Source organism: Xenopus laevis, chromosome 4S (genome assembly GCF_017654675.1).
Source record: "Xenopus laevis strain J_2021 chromosome 4S, Xenopus_laevis_v10.1, whole genome shotgun sequence".
NCBI classification, from domain to species: Eukaryota; Metazoa; Chordata; class Amphibia; order Anura; family Pipidae; genus Xenopus; species Xenopus laevis.
Window position 1 is genome coordinate 105,598,735 of NC_054378.1, and position 14,929 is coordinate 105,613,663.

The 14,929-nt window shown below is 40.8% G+C and overlaps 1 protein-coding gene across 2 annotated transcripts in view; it reads left to right on the forward strand.

Moving 5' to 3' along the window:
* sema3f.S (semaphorin 3F S homeolog) overlaps nucleotides 1-8,015 on the forward strand; it is a 77,378-nt gene extending 69,363 nt beyond the window's left edge. For both annotated transcript variants that reach the window (XM_018261304.2, XM_018261305.2), the window contains 2 exons: nucleotides 469-602; nucleotides 5,621-8,015. In XM_018261304.2, the coding sequence (XP_018116793.1) occupies nucleotides 469-602; nucleotides 5,621-6,022 (536 nt within the window). In that variant the 3' untranslated portion in view covers nucleotides 6,023-8,015. The remainder of the gene's footprint in view (nucleotides 1-468; nucleotides 603-5,620) is intronic.
* Nucleotides 8,016-14,929: the final 6,914 nt, after the last annotated feature.

Consider the following 14,929-nt stretch of genomic DNA (forward strand, 5'->3'; position numbering starts at 1 on the left):
GGGCGCCAAACAATTAACATGGCACCCCGAATTGGACGCTGTTGCACCCAAATTGGACACCGACCCCCTCCTTGACTCCTCCATACCCCCTCCCTGACCCCTCCTGACCCTGCCCGAGCCCCCCTCCCTGAACCCCTCCCGACCCCCTGGTCCTTGGAAAAAAATGTGGCTCTTGTTCGGTCCCCAGGCCAAAAAAAGGTTGGGGACCCCTGCTCTAGGCAACTCTCTTGTAGAAATAACTGCCTTTAAGTGCAGTGTAATTCCCAAATATATAACAATGGCAAAATTACTGTAGCACTTAATAGGACACACACCTCAGCTATACTAGTTACATGCACTACTACACTACATACAGACAAGTAACTGTGCCCGTAAGCAACCCTGAGAGCTTTGATTACTTAGGCTTTAAGCTTAGCACTTCCCGCCAGGCATTCACGTTAACATCCACCCCTTCTCTCCCTCGTGCAGCCAGTAAGAATGGGGTGGACGGAGTGCAGTATGGAGTGGAGGGCAGCTCAGCCTTTCTGGAGTGTCAGCCACGCTCCCCCCAAGCCTCGGTGAAATGGATTCTCCAGAAGGACAACACTGATCGAAAGAAAGAGGTGAGAACATAAAGTAATGTCTATTACAGAGACATTGGCAAAGGTGCTAGTTTGGTATACACAGGATTGCCTCATATTAGAAGACTTTCTTCAAACAGAAAAGTATATTCTCTTTTGAGGATGATTTAATTGTTAGTAGATTCTTCAGATTCTTATAATAGTTACAGATTTGTTATATGCAGCCACACCAACAACCGCAAATCTGTGTGCCGATGCCTTTACATACTTTCTCCTTCTCTCTGTTTATCAATTATATGTCACCTGTTTATACCAAACACATGATATGTGCTATGGGCCAATTCATTCTCTGATCTAACTAAAAACTTGCCCTACTTGTTTTGAGGACTGTTTAGTTGCCATGCCTTTAAAGGAATAGTAACACTAAAAAATTAAAGTGTTTTAAGGGGTTGTTCACTTTTTTCACTGCTACCCATAAAATAAACAGTAATGTTCCCCTAACCCTGATAATCTACATTTCACTCCTTATATGTCTCTAATCAGCCTAATATACCTAATAAAATGTACCAAAAGATGCACAATTCGCTAGGAGGCATAGCTAAAAGTGAAGGATTAAAATGAAAAATACTTCAAAGTATTTTTTTGGCTACTTTGACCATCGAATTGGCTACTTCGACCTTCGACTACGACTTTGAATCGAATGATTCGAACTAAAATTGTTCGACTATTCGACCATTCGATAATCGAAGTACCGTCTCTTTAAAAAAAACTTCGACCACCTACTTCGCCACCTAAAACCTACTGAGCACCAATGTTAGCCTATGGGGAAGGTCCCCATAGGCTTTCCTAGCAATTTGTGATCGAAGGAAAATCGTTCGATCGATGAATTAAAATCCTTCGAATCGTTTGATTCGAAGTATTTAATCGCTCGATCAAAGGATCAAACTAATTGCGGTAAATCCTTCGACTTCGATATTCGAAGTCGAAGGATTTAACTTCAATGGTCGAATATCGAGGGTTAATTAACCCTCGCTATTCGACCCATAGTAAATGTGCCCTGTAGTGTTCGTATAAGATATGATTGTAACTGCACAAATATGAATAATAAAGCAGCCTTGTTACTTTGCCCCAAACAGATAAAGATAAAGCTAAGCCTTAATGTCTCCTGCTTTTATGGGAAGCATGTGTAGGTTTGCCACCTTTTCTGGGGCCGGACAGGGGGCCGGGCGGATGACGTCGGAGCCGGGAGCAGAGCCGGTGATGTCATGGGTGGGGCCGGACTGATGACATGGTAATCAGTGATTGACTGATTGCTGAGTCATTATTTTCAATCTCCTGTCCGAATTTTCTTATTTGGAAATCCGGACAGGAAGGTTTTACCCGGACAGCCCTGCCAAATACCAGGCTGTCCAGGTGAAATCCAGACAGGTGGCAACCCTACTCCCACGTCCGTTCTTCCGTGAGCACAAACATGATTCTCTTTATCTTATTTTTATAACTGTAACTTTTAAGATGAAGCAACCATGTCACAAATGATTTTCTCTTCTTCATGGGGAGTCTATGTGACTGATTCCTGTGGATCCAGGCTGAGCCAAAAGGGTTTGCCCCGGTTCCAAAGACACTTCTGACTATGTCCAGTATATATCTTTTTATTCTGCTCTCTGAAACGATTTTTGTATACAGAGAGCAGAAAGACGGGACCTACTCAAAAGTGCAAGAAATAAGGAGAAAAGTCAAGAATGGTCAGAAAAGGTGGCCTTCACTACCAGATATTGCAAACAATTTTTGAGATGTCCAGAATTATAAAAGAAGTTCTTACCCATTCTATATGGTACTTTTTTAAGTTATTGAGCTCAGGAATTAATGTTATTCCTAAACGAGCCCATACCTTGAAAGATATGCTATCATCTAGCCTGTTTAAAAAGAGGGTTCTAAACGAGATTTGGGGCCGCTTACATCAACAGGCAACTATAAATGCGGTAGCCGTAGATGTATTACTTGTAAACATATGAAAGTGTCCAAGAACTTTAAATCAACAGTTACGGGAAAGAATTTGACATTAATGGATACATTAACTCGTACACCCCACAAGTAGAAGGCTAAAGGGAAGGGCGAGAGAACACATGAGTCCCACTATGTTTTTATAACAGTACATACTCGTGCAAAGCTTTTAAGATATTTAAATTGACTCTTTTTTATTGATTGTAACATGTATAGACCTAGAATACACTGTTTTATATTACTTAAATGCTGAGTTGCGATGTTACTGGAATTATATTGGAAACAACAATGAATAATGTAAAGGAAATGGTACTAGTACCCTCTATAGGAGTAATACAGTAAGATGTAAAGGGAGTTGGGCTAACCCCATTGATTTTTGATTGGTTTTACGTAAAAGTGGGTGGGATCACCTGGGTTTAAATTCTGTAACATGATACTGACAAAGACACCTATGCCGGAGGGTATGAAACGCATAAGGTGGGCCATGTGGGGTCAATATTTACCATTTTAAATGTGATTTGTAATAAACTTTAAATTTTGAACTAAGAATTGAGCCTTGGGACATAAATCTTGGATATATATTTATAGCACAAAGAAACCATGTCAACCATGCATACATACATATAAACCTTAGTAGCTGAAAGTTTTTAAAGTCTTTATATAATGTTTCAGTTTTGCAAGTGGGCGTTATTCTGTTGGTTAAAAATAAACCTTTTAAGAATTGGAAACTGCTTGGGAAAGTGTAAATATCCAAAACACCATAATAAATCACAAAATCTCCCAGTGACATTCCACAACTGTGATCCAATAGGCTTAAAGTTCAGTGGGAATTGAACAAGTGGACAGTTCTATACCTAAGAAAAATAAGTCAAAGAAGAGAGACAATATGGATATATATAAATATCAATGCAGAACATTGTTTCCACGTGGTTTTGATGAAATCCCTAATCATTTGTCATTTATACAGAATAGAATTGCTGTATATTTTTCTTATGAACAGGTGATATGGTCATGGGATTGATCATTTGCCTCCTTAAAGGGATACTGTCATGGGGAAAAAAATATTTTTCAAAATGAATCAGTTAATACTGCTGCTCCAGCAGAATTCTGCACTGAAATCCGTTTCTCAAAAGAGAATACAGATTTTTTTATATTCAATTTTGAAATCTGACATGGGGCTAGACATATTGTCAATTTCCCAGCTGCCCCAAGTCATGTGACTTGTGCTCTGATAAACTTCAGTCACTCTTTACTGCTGTACTGCAAGTTAGAGTGATATCACCCCCTCCCTTTTCCCCCCATCAGCCAAACAAAAGAACAATGGGAAGGTAACCAGATAGCAGCTCCCTAACACAAGATAACAGCTGCCTGGTAGATCTAAGAACAACACTCAATAGTAAAAACCCATGTCCCACTGAGACACATTCAGTTACATAGAGAAGGAAAAACAGCAGCCTGCCAGAAAGCATTTCTCTCCTAAAGTGCAGGCACAAGTCACATGACTGGGGGCAGCTGGGAAATTGACAAAATGTCTAGCCCCGTGTCAGATTTCAAAATTGAATATAAAAAAACCTGTTTGCTCTTTTGAGAAATGGATTTCAGTGCAGAATTCTGCTGGAGTAGCACTATTAACTGATGCATTTTGAAAAAAAACATGTTTTCCGATGACAGGATGCATCAGAATGATGATGTTAAAACCTTTCTAGCAATTATTGCATTTAGTGTGACTTAAATTTTTTTAACAACTTGTCATCTTACGCCACATAAGGGCTCATTTACAAATGCGCCTGCAAGTGCTCAAAATTAGACATAATAAAGAATACATATTGCTGCCACAACACATTCTCCAGCACTTCCAATGTGTTCAACCTGGCTCTTCTGATGAATGGATTGAACAAAGGGGGGACTTTGGAGCTACCTCCATCGTAATCCTGGTGGCAGGTCTAATGTTCTATAGCAGGATTTAGAGCCACATTTCCAGTTATCATACCAGAATTTCAGCTTTTCAAGCACAAAGACATGGGCTCCCCCCTGGCTGGGAGGCTGCATCATAAATAATACCTTGGGTGACTATAATGCCAAGATTGCCCCTGGATACATCAGAGCTGCACCCAGTAAATAGGATACAAATATTTTTTTTTTTTTTTGAAAAATATTGATTTTCTTTGATTTTGAAAAAGTTCTAGTCACTGTTGGTCTACATTGGGACTTGTGAGCCTGCCTTCCAATGATGTGACTGTATCTTAAAGTGGCCATACACGGGCAGATAAAGCTGCCGGTATCGGTCCTTTAGACCAATTTGCAATTTATCTGTATTGGGGCTTCCAACGGGTCTTCCCGATCAATATCTGGCCACGATATCGATCCAGAAGGTTTAATTTTTCCAGCAACTGACCCGGCGGAGCCCATTGCTCCTTGTTGTAACCCCTAGGGCCGAATGTTCGGATTACCCCGATATAGCCCTGTCGGTGGGCATATCGGGGAAAGATACGCTCGTTTGGCATGTCGCCAGACAAGCGGATCTCTTTGTGTATGGCCAGCTTTAATCTGACCTTTTAATATGATCTGTTGTAGCAAACAGATTTCTGTTGTCCAAAAGATGGATCATCAGAGATGCATACCTGCAAAGACAGCAGTCAGATTTTTGGTAAGGATATCATCTGGAAAGATCCTTCTATTGCCTATATGAGCTTGTCGGCACAACCAAGATATTCTATCTCAAAAGGAATCAATATCCATGGCACAGTATTATCTGCCCCATTCAAATGAACAGATTATGGTACTTGTCATGGAGTTTTCATGGCATCAGAGTATAGACCAATCCAACCCGTACCGTCCCATTTGTAGTGGCAAGAATTAATAATATCCACCGGTCACTGTGCCAATAGGGGGGGTTAAATGTTTGGTTAATAATATTATTAAATATATATATTTTTTATCAATGTAGTGAGGGGGGGCAGACAGAATATGCCTCATAATCCGGCGCAGTTGCTTCCTGTTTTATATAGACCTGACTAGTAGATTTGAGATGATATCTAAAGCTTGTTGTCTTTCTTTAGCTCCGTTCTGAAGGTCGCTTCCTGAAGACAGAACAAGGACTCCTCATGCGCTCCCTGCAACTGTCCGACTCTGGAATATACCACTGCACAGCCACTGAGAATAATTTTAAGCACACTGTGGTGCGTGTCCGGCTCCATGTTCTGGGTGCTGACGCTGTCACAGCAGCAATCCTTCAACCAGAACCTCCTGTGGCCCTTGCCACCAACCCAGCTGGGCCCCCAGGGGCCTATGATGATTTAGTACAGCTTCTTTCTCAGCCTGAGATGGGGCTTCTCAATCAGTACTGTCAGGGATACTGGCGCCCTTCAGGCTCTACTCAGACTGATACAAAGGAGTTTCAGGACCAAAAACGTGCCAGGAATCGGAGAAATCATCCGCCCACTGGGGAACTGCAGACATGAAACAGGACCAAGCAATTCTAGGACCAACTATTCTTCATCTCCTTACTCCCCCCACATCTGGCCTCCTTTCTGGACTGACCTCTATTTTATTTTTTACACAAACCTAATTTTTTTTAAATATCATGACAAAAAAAACAGAACAAACTATAAATATATAAATATATAAAATATATATATAAAGAAAGAATGGAGTTTACTCTTAACTGAGTCTCTTAGACTTTATTTATTGGGGGAACTGAATTCCCTCCCATGCCAATTCCTCTTTTACCGGGGTGCAGTATGGACAGAGAGGATTGGTCCTAGTTTCTGAAATTATGTGACATTTCACCATTGGGGGACTCTTTACATCATGTGATTCTACCGAAACCCTGACGCTCCTGTCTTCTTTGCTTGAGGGACCTGCAGAGTGTCGGCGGAGTGTTACTGCTTTAATACTACCAGAGCCTGCAGATAATTGCACATAAACCCCTCTAAGACTACACAAACTGTCGGGTGTTAATCTGTCACCCACCAGTACTTCAGGAATCTGCAGATCATTGCTCCATGACCACTTCGCAATACAGTTTGCAGAGCCCCTCTCCATTATCCCCGCTCTGCAGGCTGAAACTTCAATAAAGAATCTCTGACAAAGATTTTGTCTCTGTTGTTACACCATAGACACCATGATGTGATGTGTGTGTCATCCCGCTTCTCCTACACTACGAAGTTTGCCCTGTCCAAGGCCATGTGTTTGAATCTCACCCCCATTTTTTCTCTTGGATTAAAATTGACTGCAATACTCCAAAGCCTGGAGTAGGGGAGGAGTGATAGGACCTCTGTATCCATGATGAAAGCTCAACCCAATTAGAATGTATGCATTTCAGAGCTCTATTCCAAGTCGATTAGGGTACATTATTATTGAATTACATATCCAAAAGCATTAGGAGATTTATTTGTCTTATGATGTGTGACTGCTTTCAGAAAAAAAGCAGATATAAAATTAAATTTGACCTAATTATATTAGCCATTGGCTCCCACAGAACTGAGTGTTTCAGTAATGTGTGAGTCTGCACTTTATACTCTTGGATTCCCTTTTCCATTTATTGGGCACAGTATTTTCTGGAAATGACAGAGACTATAATCATTATATGAGCTATAAACAATTCATAACAGGGGAGGGGGCAACACGGGATTGGGGAGGCTTGTGATTATGCTTAGTGATGTTCTACAGGGAAGCACAAACAAACAGCTGACAGAGGAATGTTATTTTATGCAAGTCTTCCTTTTTATATAGTGGACTATTTGTTATTGTATTGGATGATGTGTTTTCCCTCTGATGCCAGTTTTGTTTAAAATGAGGTATGTGTCCCTGTTGCCTGTGGATTAGAAGCAGGGAAGTTACCGGTAGCCTGAGACTGGCATTTAGGGAGGTTTCTGGTGAGTGCATTCTGAAATGTTTTGGAAAAGTCCAAATTGTGTGTTAATTAGCATGTAATGCGCCTGAATTGTTTGGTTATGGTATAGGAGTCAAGTCTGGTAATATCGGTACGAAATGAGTCAGAGTTAACAATATTATAGGTAGGGCATTAGTCCAAATGGTCTTGGTAACAAATGAGTCTGAATTGTGTGCGTATTGGTATGACATGAGTATAAATTGTCTTTGGATTGATAAGAAAACAGTCCAAATTGTCCATGACTATGTACTAATGAGAATGATTAGCGGGAAGCAACGCGTCCTAATTGTCTGATTGACAAGAAGAAACAAGTCACCGGTTTTTATGCGTTCGAGTCATCAGACGAATGACAAGAATCTATTCTTCCATTGTTCCATTTGTCCGATTTTGCCTGATTAACTGGATTAAATGAGTGCCTGTTGATTGGGGGGAAAATCAATTCCACTTTGTGTATTGTGAGAATAAACACAATCCCAGTAGGAATGAATTTAGGACAACTGAGAGATATCTGTCCTGGTGGTATCACTCGTATAGGTACAATGCTGATGATGGTGGAAGGTGTCTCTGTTGGCTAGAAAGAGGGAACAAATTAAGATGATAAAGGGGACAGGTTGCAGCATAAGTGGTTGAAAGCTAATTTAAAGAGATAAATGTACATGAGAACAAGCAAGGAGTATGGTGTATCTGGGAATCTGACCAGTGTTCCATAGAATATTACAGAAGAAGTTACTCTTGATGTAAGCACTTGTTTTATAGTTATAATGACATCATTGGCAAGTAGGCATGTTTGATTTTGCCCTGAAGGATTATCCTCAGAAATGGCATTGTTTTCCATATATTCACTCGACACGTGCAGCCCAACAATGCCGAAAGAGTGTGTTGTAGTATTTGTGCCTTAGGAGAAGGTCACATGCACTTGTCCTATTATCTGTGTGTTAGGAGGAGGTGGCAATGTGTATTTGTCCCAGTATTTGTTTATATGGAAGAATAGAGGTGCTTGCCATGATACCTGTATATAGGGATGCATCTAATCCAGGATTCGGTTCGGGATTCGGCAGGGTTCGGCCGAGTCCTTCTGCCTGTCTGAAACAAATCCAAATCCCAATTTGCATATGCAAATTAGGGGCAGGGAGGGAAATTGCATGAAGTCAAAAATGTTTTCCCCTTCCCACCTCTAATTTGCATATGCAAATAAGGATTCAGATTCGGTAGTGGATTTGGTGCATCCCTACCTGTATATTAGGAGTTTGGAAATGTATCTATTAGTGATGTACGGGTTGACCTGAAACCCACTGTGACATCAGTTGGGCGGTTTGGAGTTGAAATTTGTCCAGCCATTGGGAGGGTTAGAGTTGGCTGCGGGTCAGACTGGGAAAGAACCCTCCTCCACTGCTCTCAATGATTCCCTGGCTTGGAACCAGAGGTGGGCACAGAAGTAGAGAACAGAGTGAGAAGACGCAGGTACAGGTTGTGCGAGTCCTACAATGGTTAGGTTTTCCTGGTTAGGGGCAGGTGCAGGATAAGGTTTTACTGGTTAGGGGCGGGTGCAGGATAAGATTTTCCTGGTTAGGGGCGGGTGCAGGATAAGGTTTTACTGGTTAGGGTTGGGTGTGGGTTGAATTTATCCTGACCCACAAATCACTAGTACCTATACTGATGTCTGTGCCCCAGGAGAAGGTGAGAGCTTTGTGCCCTGAGATGAGAGGTAGTTGCACTGATATCTGAATAGTAGAAGGGAATTTGAGCTCCATAACCTGATGTCTGTGTATTACAAGAAGAGGATGGTTCTAATGTATTAGTTGGAGGTGAGGGTACATTTCCTGATGTTACTAAATTAAATTTGGATAGGAAGCATGTGTCTATATGTGTTGATTGGGAAGGGGTGAGTGTTGTCTCTGTATTAGTATTAAAAGGTGGTGAGAGGTAAGTGACTGTGTATTTGTTTTAGGAAGGGTTAGAGGTCAGTTTCCTGGTAACTGTGTATTAGGAGGATAAGGGTCCTTTATCTGTATATGTATTAGGAGTGGATGAGAGCGAGGTATCCTTATATCTGTATTAGGGCAGGACTCCACTGACTTTTCCGACGCACTGCGCAAAAACGCAGGCGTCACATCGGATGCGACGGAAATAAAGTAAGTAATGCTATTGTCGGATCGTGTTGCATTGCTGATGCGACACGACTTTCAGATGCAGACACAGCGTCTGCATCTGACAGTCGTGTCGCATCAACCGGAATCGTCCGTGGAGTCCTGCCCTTAGTGGGGGAGGGAGGTAAGTGATTAGGAAGGAGTGGGAGGTAGGTTTCTATATGTCATTGTATTTATTAGAAGATTAGAGGTACATGAATGGTTGTGTGTGTGTATGAGATGCAGGACCAATAATCTGAGTATAAGATGGATGTGAGAGGAATGTGCACTGATTTTCTATAGGAGATTGTGCTACGCATGATGTACCTTTATATAAAGCCGGGCTGAGGGTCTCTGCCTTGACATGTGCATATTACAAAGAGTGTGTTTCTCTAATGTCTGTAGCAAAGAATAGTGGGAACATTATATCTCCATGTCTGGCATGTATCTCCCAGGCCTGTATAGCTGGATATTCTACATCCACACTCTCCAACCTTTCCTGAGTATTTTTGGTTTCCTTGTCTGTAAATAGCGTTAAATTAGAATGTACTTATGTTTCTATCAGAGTTTAAGCCTGAAATGTGCAGTGAATTTTTTTTTCTCCTGTGGATGGACCAGAACATAATAAATCTGTTTTACAAAATGCGACTCTGGGGACAGTCTGTGCAAGTGGATCTAAATGCAGCCATAAGAGTCTGTGTAGCATGTTCAGCAATCGCTTGATATCTGCTCTACCCTTTTTCAGCGACCCCATCCAGAAAGGAAAGTGTTTAATATTTGGATCTGATCAGTGCAGAAAATACCAATCTGACTTTATTTTTAACCAAAACATGATTCAAATGATGAGAACTGTAATTTTAAGCCAATAGTTTGAGGCACAACAACTCATTTACGTTCCCATTGCTTTCAGTACTATTAAATGGTGTTTGCTGGCTGAATTCTTAATAGACCAGTATCATAAAAACATTTCTATAATAAGGTGGAGCTGGTAAGCCAGCTATTTTTATCTTATATTTGTAGAAATGTTTTCTGTCAAGGGGCAGTGTACAGGTATGGGATCCATTATCCAGGAAACCTGTTATGCAGAAAGCCAAATTATGAGATGACCGTCTCCCATAGACTCCATGTTAATCAAATAATTCAAATTCTTAAAAATTATGAAACAGTACCTTGTACTTGATCCCAACTAAGATATAATTAATCCTTATTGAGAGTAAAATAATCCTATTGGGTTTTAGCAGATTTAAGGTATTGAGATCCAAATTACAGAACGATCCCATATCTGGAAAACCCCAGGTCACAAGCATTATAGAAAATACAGTAGGTACCATACCTGTACCTTCTTTTCAACACTGGTTCAACAGAATGTAGATGGTGACTTTTAATTACCCTGAATGGCCGTTTTTTCCTGCGCTCCCCTGCGTGGCGCTTTCTTCCATTCAGGGGAATGCAAGAGTAGACGCACTCAATTATTGTGAAGGGGGTTGTACTCACACAGATGCATGTAAGCGGCAAATGCATGTGGGATGCAGCATGTTGCATTTCACCTGCATTTGGCGCATACATGAGTATGTGTGAGTACAGCCCCTGTCACAATAATGTGCGTTTACTCCTGCGCTCCCTTGCGGCTGAATGGAAGACTGAGCAACGCAGGGGAGCGCAGGAAAAAACTCTGTGTGTAAGAGCCCTAAAGGTGATACCTTTATTGGCTAACTAAGATGATAATCACAACAAGCTTTCAGAACATTTCAGCTGATTACCATTTGCTGATTATCAGTTTAATGGCAATCAAAGTATCACCTTTAAACCACTTTTGTTATGCTTTATATCAACGGTTCTACCCTTTAACCCTATAACCTTTGGTATAACCTTTGGTTATAGGGCAGGAACCAAGAGGGAAATGATTGGATGAGGAAAGTGACAGGAAGATTTAGAGGTGGCAGTGCCAGGAGGATGGCTAGTTCATGGGTATGTGGGAAGCTGAGTTTGGCATCTCTACCATAGTAGAGCAAAAGAAGATGCTTACACCATCTACACAAAATACACTATTTACCAATATTATCTCATATCTCTTTTTAATCTCTTTTTTAATTTCCTTTTAAACTCATCCTTTCACCTTAACCTTCTATGCAATTTCTATCAAAGGCAGAAAGACTCAGGGATCTATAGGGGTCATTCACTTATGCACACGGTTAGGTACTTTTCTACTTAATTACAGTGTACATCAGCACTTAATTAACTCAGTTATTGCACACTGTGCCTGAGAAGTCTAAGGTGAGCTGGTTGTTCAGCATGGAAGGAGAGGAGCCATGGTTATGGGGAGCGTTGGACTGCGTGTGTAACACAATCCCATGAGATAAAGCCAAGCAGAAGCTGCTGAAAGAACACCAGTGATAGAGCATACAACAACTTTATTGCAGGTAAAGTTGTTGTACCATGTTAGCAAGTAAAAACGTTGCAGGGCAACCCATTTGAAATAAAAAATAACAAAGTGGTGTAAAGGTGATACATTTATTGGCTAACTAAGATAATCCGAATCAACTAGCCCTGAAAATGGCTGGCGCTGGAGCGTCTGGCCCATACCCGGCCGTCGCTGGGTCAGTACATGAGGGGTAGGCCGCGACGAGTAGGTGGGTGCGGAAGCACCGGGCGAGGGCCGGGTGGAGCTGACACGGGTGCAGATCTTAGTGGTAGTAGTAAATATTCGTATTTTTATTGTTAGCCAATATACTGTAGGTATCACTTCTACAATACTTTTTGTATTTGTTTTTTTTTTATTTGTTATTTTTGCTAGTGGCTAACACGGTACCATCGTTTTTGTTTTGTACCTAAGATAATCATAGCAAACTTTCAGAACATTTTAGTTTGATTACAATGAAGCTGTAGTGTTCTCTGGTATATACAATATATATACCCAACATTCAGCTCATAGGTCAAATGACCAACACAAAGAAATATCAATCTATGTTTAAGGTGTTAAAGTCATTTACGAGGGAATCTGCAAGAGACAAGCAGATAAGGTACAAGATAATGTGGGTCAAAGAGGCTGAATATAAATTAGGGATGAATCATTGGAGTGTGGAATAAAAGGAATTCCATATGATCTCAGTCCAGATCCACATGTTGGTATTTTTGGCCTGGTACAGGACTTTCTTAGTCCACATAATTAGCCATAAATCCAAGGCCCAGGTTTAGTCTCTTCTCCAGAGAAAGTTTCCATTAGTTTCTACTCCTACACTTTTCTTTCATTATCTGTTTTACAATTGCCCTTAAGAACCAAAATGCTTAAATCCTTCATGGAGTGATGAGGGCCATTGTAATGATTTCCTATTGGTGTGTCCAGTTTTTTAGTGGTTACAGTGAATCGGTGGTGTATTTCTCTATCTCAGACTTTGCCCAGTCTCTCCTATATACAGTGCATTGTTGTGCATTTTATTAAGTACACCACATTGGAAGAAGAACAGTTTTAGTGGCCATGGATCTGTACTCTACACTAATGTGTCCAGAATTGGTATTTTGTCTGTCAAGATGTGTGGGCAGGTTTTGCATTGTTTTTTGCCACAGGGGTATGTTCCATTTTCGGTGCGGTGCAATAAGGCACTTCTTGTTATTAGTGACTTTAGGTTGGGAGGCTGTCTGAATGCTAGGAGTGGTGGGTCTCTGGGAATATGCTTTTGAGCCTCTCGCCCTTATGAAGTATGACCCTGTCGTTTCACAAAATAATTCAAGATTTTCATCCAACTATAAATATGAAACGGAGCTACTCCCCCACTCACATCTACTTTCTGGACACAACCATTCACATCAGGGAAAAGACTATTCAAACCACCATATATTGAAAGCCAAACCATCATATCTAATGTATAACAGCTTTCACCCTGACCACAAACACTCCATCATCTACAGCCAGGCGTTACGATATAATCATATATGTTCAGACACAGCTGAAAGGAATCACCACCTCAAAACACTAAAAGCAGATTTCATCAACGGGGCTACAACCTCCATGATTGTAGATCAATGCATTCATGCAGCCACCAGGATTCCCAGAAGTCAACTTCTACAGTATAAACAAAATCCTGAAATAAATCAGGTTCCCCTAGTGATCACATGTAATCCACAACTAAGGACCCTCTGAAAAATAGACGGAGATCTACAGGGTACACTTCATAAGGACGGGAGGCTCAAAGGCATATTCCCAGACCCACCACTCCAGCATTCAAACATGAATAACAAGAAGTGCCTTATTGCACATCTTGACTTCAGATAAAATACTAATTCCAGACACATTAGAGGAGTACAGCATCCACTACAACTGTTCTTCTTCCAATGTGGTGTACTTCATACAATGCACTAAATTCATAACGGGGGCACTGTATATAGGAGAGACTGGGCAAAGTCTGACAAAAAGAAATACACACCACCGATTCACTGTAACCAATAAAAAACTGGACACACCAATGGGAAATCATTTCAATAGCCCTCGTCGCTCCATAAAGGATTTTAGAATTTTAGTTCTTAAGGGTAATTTTAAAACAGATAATGAAAGAAAAGTGTAGGAGTAGAAACTAATGGAAACTTTCTCTGGAGAAAAGACTAAACCTGGGCCTTGGATTTATGGCTAATTATGTGCACCAAGAAAGGCCTGCACCTGGTCAGAAATACAAACGTGTGGATCTGGACTAAGAGATCATAAGGGATTCCTTTTATTTCACACTCCTTTAATTCATCCCTAATTTATATTCAGCCTCTTTAACCCACATTATCTTGTACCTTATCTGCTTGTCTTTTGAAGATCCCCTCATAAATGACAACAGCACAGCTTCATTGTAATCAGCTTGAAAAAGGAACTAATATGTTCTGAAAGCTTGCTATGATTATCTTCATTAGCCAATCAAGGTACCAACTTTATACCACTTTATTTTTTATTTCAAAAGGGTTGCCCTGTAACTGTGTTCCAACACTAAATATCCAAAAGTGACCCAACCCTAAGAAAATATGAAGGTTGTAAAGAATTATTAGATTAATGAAGAAAGAACTGGATCCATAGAACAAGCCAAGGGTGGAGCAGCTATGTATAGTTCTATGTGCAGGTGAGATGTGGCAGGAATAAGGACATTCTGGCTGGATTGGGAATTTATCAGCTTCAGAATAGATATGTTACTGTGCAGGGGTTAACTCTCGCAGCCACTCAATGTCATTGTGATTTATGTTCCTGGAGAATTCTCAGGCCCTAATGGCTTATAAACCTGCCAAAAATGATCTACCCTGGAGAGTTACATTTATGGAGGTCAGTCCTGGGGGAGGCAAAGTCGTCATCCAGCCAAGTGTTACCTGGAGCCAGTCTT